Genomic DNA, 7640 nt, shown 5'->3' with positions numbered 1-7640 from the left:
ATGGTCAAATGTTCCTCATTTCCCTGAAGTCCTCCAGATTTAACAGGATATTCCACCCTCCTCCAGAAACTGAGATTATGGGTGCAAACCTGCTGTTGGAAGTAGGGTTACTTTAATATTTGAATTTTTCAAATGCCTAAATGCAAGTTGCACTTGATCAAAATAAGACTGAATTACACCTGAAATACTATCCACACAAAGGGAACAGTAACACTTTAGTTGGATAGTCCAATGTTGATACTCATTTAGTTATCAGGTGACAAAATGTAGTTCATCAAAGTGTCTGTTGTCTATTTGCTGCATCTCTACAGACTATGTAACCTTAAACCAGACGCTGAATATCTGTAACTAAATTTCACACTAGTTTAAGTATCACCTGAAAGTCAGCAGAGTTTCTTTTGTCATTTAATAGTGAGCTGAGCATCAGGATTGGGCAAACCAAATAAAGTGTGACCAGAAGACCTTTAAACAGAAACACAATGTTCAGAAACAAACACCACTGGTGACTCTAATATCCAGGTAATCAACTATTTGGAACATATGGTCTATCATTTATCTGGATCAATTCCAAAGAGAAATAGCCACATTTTACCCGCTAAAAACAAAGTGCTTCATTCCAGTGAAGTTCTACTGAAGTTTCACTTTCACTATATAATGGAAACTCCCCTCAGCCACAGAGACAGAGACCTTTAAATGCACACACACATACAACAGACACAGCAGACAGCAAATTCCCTTAATTTTGTTAATTTAGAGGTAGCACTGGTGATATCTTTGTAGCCTTACCTCCAAATTGAAATCTACTTAACAGACAAGTAATATACATATAAGATTCACTAGAGCTAAGCACATATTTCCATCTGATTTGCAGTTCTACAACACTGTGCATGGTCTATTGACATTTCCAATCAATTCAATCCTGTGTCTCTTCTCTTCTGCTCTGTTATTGGCTATTTGCACTTACGATTGTCCCTTCTGCACAGGATCATTCTGTACTAACATCACAACATGAAAGCAAAGTCCTCTCATAGTTCCCTCCCTCAAATGGGCAGGCGTAATCAGCTGAGCAACATCAGGAAATACAGTCATGTGAGACCAAGTGGTGTGGTGTGCACTAACCGTTTAACAGACATCTCAGAGAGTGACAAAATGCATGAGAAGAAAAAAAAAAACAGTCTGTGTGTCAACAGCCTTGAAGCAGTTTTCCTGTCTGTTCTGGATTATGGGGATGTGAATCAAAGGCATGGTGCTGCTTCCAAGAGACGTGATAAGCACTGGTATTCATTTATCTATAAAGCCCTTAGTGGAAAATTACTTCTTATGCTTATGCTCCAAGTTCCTCAAGTTAATTCTGAACTTGGAAAGACTGCTTTCATCTTCTGTGCTCCAGATACATGGAACGATCAACAACGCATCCTAAAAACCAATACTCTTGTAACCTTTGGTCATTTTAAAAACATGATCACTACCCTTTCTGTATGCACTTTTTTTTAATCATTTATTCACCCCTTACTGTTTATTCAGTTTTGGTTTTGTTTTGTCATATCTCACATCAGCTGTGAAGAGCAGCAGGCCTCACAATCCAGACACTTTCATTCAGGCAAAAAACAAGGACTTGGCCATCAAACGACAAACCATGATGTTTCTCCAGTAGAACAGACCTTAAATAATAAAAATATTACAAAACGTATGAAAATAGTCAGAAATTCTTAGTGCCAGAACTTCCCAAAAACATGCATGACTGTGTGGTTGATATGTCTGCAAAGTAGAACCCATGACAAACTGAGTCAGCATGATGGGGTTTGGTGTTTGAGGGAAATAAGGGGGTAATGACGTCAGTAAAGTTGTTGAGATAATGTTGAGAGAAATTATATTATTTAATTAAAGCAAGTTTCACCATAAACGGACATCTCAGCCGTACGATAGACCTCTATAGTAAATGTCAAAATGAAAATAAAATTGTTGGACGTTGATATTTGCTAGTGATGGGAATTTAAGGTAAAATAATTTTTTCCTTAGCTCTTTTCAGGTGTGACTGAAAAGAGTTTCATTTCAAGTTCAAGTTCAAGTTTCATATCCATATGCTCTTGCAACAAAACCACTGAAAGTAGCGTGGGAAAGAAACAGTCCTGTGAAAAGAGGTTCTCTGATCCATGCACTTGAGCAAGAACGCACTTTGTAAACCCCAACTGCCCAGTGAGTAACGTCATAAAACTGCTGTTGTACTGAGCCGCACCCAGACAGTAGTGTGTTTTACTGTATGAGTGTGCAGCTGGCATCGAGTGCTCAGTCAACCTCCTCTGGGTACATAAACGTAAAAAAAAAAAAAAAAAAAAAAAAATGATAACACTTTATTGGCAGAATACAATGCTGATAATCAACTATCAACTGAGATTACCCCTCACCCAGAAATTGAATATCGATAGATTATTTTTCATACTTATGTATCACCTGAAAGTCAGTAAACATTTTAGTGACACATTATAGTCACTTGATAGTAGTTGGACTATATGAAGTGTGACGAGGATCTATTTAATAACAACAGAATACCGAATATGACAAACTCTTCTAATGACAGTCGTCTTTCACCATGACCATATACATTGTGGAAAGGGAGGTGAGCTGGATTTCCCCATTGCCGGCCATTTTCTGCAAATCATGTGATCTGCAGTATAATTTCAGCACTTACACATGTACCACAGACCAACCATAGAGGAAGCTCCCTCTAATTTGGAGTTTCTCTGGATTTTCTTTCTTTCATCCTTTATTTACAGTAACCTAAGGCAAGACAAGTTTATTTACTGTATATTGCACAAAGTGCTTTACATTAATAAAAGAAAAATAAAGACAGGTATAAAAAGTGAAAGCACATTAAAATCACATTTAAAAAGACAGTGCAAAAAAAGATGCAAAAGATATAAAGCTAGTTAGAACCAAAAGTGGTTCTTTATGGTGATGCCATAGGTGAACCTTTTTAAGTTCTACAGGGAAACTTTTACTTACTGGTTCTTCAAAGAACTAAATAAAACAAAAAGTAGACCTCAGCATGTGAACATACCCTATACCTATAGGCCTGTCAGGCCGTCCAACCAAAAATTCATCCTCAACCTAGATTGTCTTGGTTAGAAGCAGCACAGACAATGCACAATATCACTCTTTACCGTTACAAATGACACCATAACAGACTTTTCGACACACAGCCACAAGTTAGTCAGCAGGCTAGGCAGAGAATAAACCTGTCTGCAGCCAAGGCTACCTTCTTTTAGTACAGGTTCACCAAGTAAGCCTGCAGACTTTAAACTGGCCCTTAAGCTTTTATCAAAACCAGGTCACATTTCTGCAAAGGGTGACTTAAAGAACCTTTTTGTGCATTCAGTATCACAAAGAACCTTAAATAGCAAGAAAAGGTCCACATTAATTCATCATTAATTCATCAGTAATTCACTGTTTATAAAGAGCTTACAGACATTCATTATTTGTTACCCAAAATGGTCCTCGCCAGCCTGAATTTCAACAGAGGAGGTTGAACAACATTTTAACAAACATGCAGTATGTCCATTTGGGTCATAAGAATAGAATACACTAGGCCATATTAATTTGCAAAGAGGAATTTATTCATAGCATACAAAATATAATAGTAGGCCTGTAAAGTGCGGATTGGTAATAAATCTAAGTCCAGTAAACACAGTCAGTCTCATTGAGATAATGTCAAATATTAAGGAAAACCTTGTAAAAGCAGTCAGTTACTCTGGTGAAAAAACATATGTAGTTATATACAATCTAGAGCTAGACAAGTTAGAAAAGTGCATTTCCAGTAGAAAATGTATGGACTAAATAAAACATCTGGAAGTATGTTTGCTTCAGCTTGTTCAACATGTTCTCATGTTGACTACCATATCCACTGTTCACTCATTAATTTCTATAGGAAAAATTAAGAATACATACTAAATATCATAAAAAGTATAAAGTATGAAGAGTATAAACTAAATGTCTTAAAAAGTATGAACAGTATCACAAAGTTGAATACTTTCACACATCTTCTACAGTACTTGAACATTTTAAAGTTGGACGGAAGACTAATACTATTAATTCATATTATTAACACTGAATATGTTAAATCAGTTGCAACTGAAATTAAAAAAAAATATGACAATACAGAAATTAGGCATATTGTGCAGACTTTACATAAACCAGTACAGGACACTCATGCTATATCATTATAAAGAGCAGTTACATTCATCAGCATGTAGAGTAACGGTTGGTTTGACAAATGTATAGGGAGAGAGGTTAACACAGGACCTTCATATATCCACACAGACAGATATTTCATTAATTTGCAAGGGGGAATTGGGATGTCATTGGCAGCATAATAACATACAGGATAGTAACGATAAAAAAAGACATAATAAAAGATCATGAAAAGATACATATATATACAGTATATACATAGAAGTACTTAAAATGATTTGACTGGAATGATCACAATGATTTGTATGGATCTAGTTATAAAGATCCTAGTTATGTGTTAATGTTTCATCTTTATGACAAATACAACAGTCACATAAAAATTGGATTACAATTCTTTAAAAGCTGTATCAGTTACCTGAAGGTAAATTACAATCCCCATAATCAAGCCAAGTACAATGGACTATTTATTCTCTACACCACATGTTTGTGTGTATGGACACAAACACACACATTTACAGATACACAGAGCACATGGGCAAGCAGTGTCCAGGTGCCTTGCTCAAGGACACTTTGTCAAGGAAGAATACATTGGCTGTTGCAGGAAAAAAAAACTCCAGTTACAGGACAATCTCTCTAACCACCAGATCAACATCCAGTACTTTGTCTTTGTTTTTTGTTTTTTGTTTCATATCAACCCAAGATGCCCACTAAAGAAAGGGTCTACCTTGCACAGAAATGCGATCATCTCTGAGCTTGCAGCTTCCCCTTTCTTCCTTACAGCGTCAATGACAAAACGAGCCTTGTCACTTTTCATTTGCATCTCGTCCGCTGACTCCCTCTCAGAGTCAGTTATCACAGTTTTCTCAAAAAGCTTGTCCAGCAGACTTTTGAGCACAGGTCCTGATATGCCATCGATGAAGCTGCTCCGTATGCGTAACAGTCTCTCCTTTGAAGGGAGACTCAGACCAATCTGAACCTGGGGCTTTCTTACGGCAGCTGACGAAAGACAAACTTGCCTTTCCCATACACACTGGGAATCATTACTGTCTTTCAGAAGGAGCCTGATATCTTCAATGATTTTTTTAAAAGTCACCTGGAATGTGGGGACATAGTTGTTGTCGGATTCACTGTCAAATTCTGCCTCATCTGGTTGTATTAGAATTAAGTCATCTTCAGGAGAAGTGGACAGTGTGTACTCCTGCTTTGGGTGAAGTTTACAGCGTGAGGATATCTCTATATACCTCTCATCTCTATTTTGTTCCCTCCTTCCGTTCAACACCTCACGGAGCACAATGTTTCCAGGAAGCAACAACACATTGAGCACAGATCTGAGATCAGGATCAACTGGGGGGGTGTAGAACAGCAACACTAACGCCCGGATCGGTGCAGGGGGCGAGTTTTCATCCTTGACATTACCAAAATCAGAAAATCCAGTGATGTTTATAATAACATGAGTTTCTGTTATCTTATGGGGAAGGATGAACTCAGTTCCCTCGTCTGTCACATGGGCAACTGACAAGAATTCACATCCACCTGTAGAGCGGATCTCACAGTGTGGGAGATGAAGTTGACAAACAGACTGCTGGTGGCATTTTATGTCAAACAGCGGTCCTGCAGGCTTCTTACTATGGTGGGCTAGTAGCCTCCGGTTCCAAGGGACAGTCCTGTACACCACATCTCCTTCTCCCTCCATGTTAAACACTAGACCTGTCACACTGCACTGGTACAGGCCTGGGTAGGTGCACTGGAACATGTAGGTTTCCTTGTTTTCATGGACAGCAATATCAGGTGTAAACCTCTCATAGCTGTCTTTTAACAGGTTATCAGGTAAGCTATGAGACCGCATTGCTCGTTTATATTTCTTACTCTTTGTGACAGGATCTTGGGAGTGAGAATAGACTGGCAGGATGTCAGGGGTTGAGGGATGGCCGGCTGTGGCCTCTGGCACCATTTCTTCTGTCGAATTGTGGTTCTGCATTGACATGGTTAGTGACACAAGTTCCTTGAATGCATCTGGGCTTTCTTCAGTGCTGATGGGGGAGTCCTGGAGGTGGAGGTGAGAATGGGCTGGCAGGGTGTCTGTGGTTGGGTGGTGGCCAGCTGTGACCCGTCTCTGCTGTTCATAACCACCAAAATATATTTTCCCTGACTGGGGTTTAGGAGAATAACATTGCTGGGAGGCCTCTTGTGGAAGGGAAGAGAAAGTAATGTTGGTGGGAGGTGTGGAAAGAGAGGCAGAACAAACAGGCGGTTCAGAAGGACAGGTACCACTTTGGCCCTGGAAGAAGAGTGAGGATGTGGAAGGGGGGGCTGCAGCCAATCCAATATTGTAGTCTGTCAACTGATCCCAAAGATCCTCGACCACCAAATCTTCTTTGTCCTCATCTGGAGTCATTGTTTTTTCTGAGAGGAAAGTCTGGCTTCTGGGATTTTTCTGTACTGGCTCATCTCTGTGTTCATTTGACTCTTTCTTCTCCTCCTCTGGTGTTCCTGCCTTGCTACAACTCCCTCCATCCACAGAAGGGGGCAATAGTTTGGTTTTTCTCTTATTACATTTCATCTTTTTTTTTTAACTTATCCTGAAATAGGATGTTTAAAAAATTGTTCCTCTACCTTTTTCTCTTTGACTCTTGAGTTTTTCACCTCATCCCAGTCCCTAAAAGAGAGCAGACAATGTTAAATGCAAATCCCCATGGTAAATAAATAAAGGTTTCATATTTATTTAAATGATAAAATACATCTCCACATCGGTCCACTAGAGCACCCATGAGGTCATTTTTGCCTCCCCCATCTTTTCAAATGCATATTTCTGTTTGAATAGAAACCCTGAGGCTCTCAGTCCTTGAGTATGTACTAAGTATGTAAGTATGTATACCTAGAACCGTCACAAGGTCATTTTACCTCCATGCTTTTTTCAATACAAAAGCCTGTAGGCTATTCACGCGGTTATTATTGTTGTTGTATCATTTATATTATATATAAAAACTGTATGAATGTCAAAGAATGAAAGCCTACCAGTCTGGTACCGTCGATTCTATTCTAATCTATTCTATTCTATAAAGTCATTCAATTCAACTTTAATGTGAGCGAGTAGGCTACAACGAACGTTCTTGTGTTAACACAAAGGATAGTTACGATTAGTGGATTAAATAAAATCCACTGGATAACGAAACCAGGAAGAGAAAATTCTCGGAAACAGGAGTTACCGTTTAAAGCAGCTGTCTGTGATGGAGGGGAGGCAAAAAGGTCTCAAGCTACCTGGACTTGCTGAATATGGAACGGGCATCCTGCCTGTTAAAAGACTTTGATAAGGGCCTGGAGGACCACTGGGACATTGTCCGCAAGTTCCTTGTTTCGCCCTAGCAATTAAGTCAATTAAGTGTGGCCTGTAGGAAAATCCTTGCTTATTCTCTGACCACTTTCTTGTAGGCTTGTATAAAGAATGTATAAGA

At 38.9% G+C, this 7640-nt stretch overlaps 1 protein-coding gene across 1 annotated transcript; it reads right to left on the bottom strand.

Annotated features, from left to right (window-relative positions):
- Positions 1 to 3695: 3695 nt before the first annotated feature.
- LOC139662210 (caspase recruitment domain-containing protein 8-like) lies at positions 3696 to 6583 on the bottom strand. Its single transcript, XM_071540847.1, has one exon. The coding sequence runs from the start codon at positions 6581 to 6583 to the stop codon at positions 4874 to 4876; it is 1710 nt and encodes a 569-aa protein (XP_071396948.1). The 3' UTR covers positions 3696 to 4873.
- Positions 6584 to 7640: the final 1057 nt, after the last annotated feature.

This window comes from Centroberyx affinis, unplaced genomic scaffold, assembly GCF_046629955.1.
Source record: "Centroberyx affinis isolate AG114_WGS23_722 - 3 ecotype Tasmania unplaced genomic scaffold, CSIRO-AGI_Caff_v1 ptg003733l_1, whole genome shotgun sequence".
Taxonomy (NCBI): domain Eukaryota; kingdom Metazoa; phylum Chordata; class Actinopteri; order Beryciformes; family Berycidae; genus Centroberyx; species Centroberyx affinis.
The sequence above is the reverse complement of the archived record's forward strand: the minus strand, read 5'-3'. Positions and strand labels throughout refer to the sequence as shown.

Coding starts and splice junctions, on each gene's coding strand:
- LOC139662210 (XM_071540847.1), bottom strand. CDS start 6,583: ATGACTCCAGATGAGGACAAAGAAGATTTGGTGGTCGAGGATCTTTGG.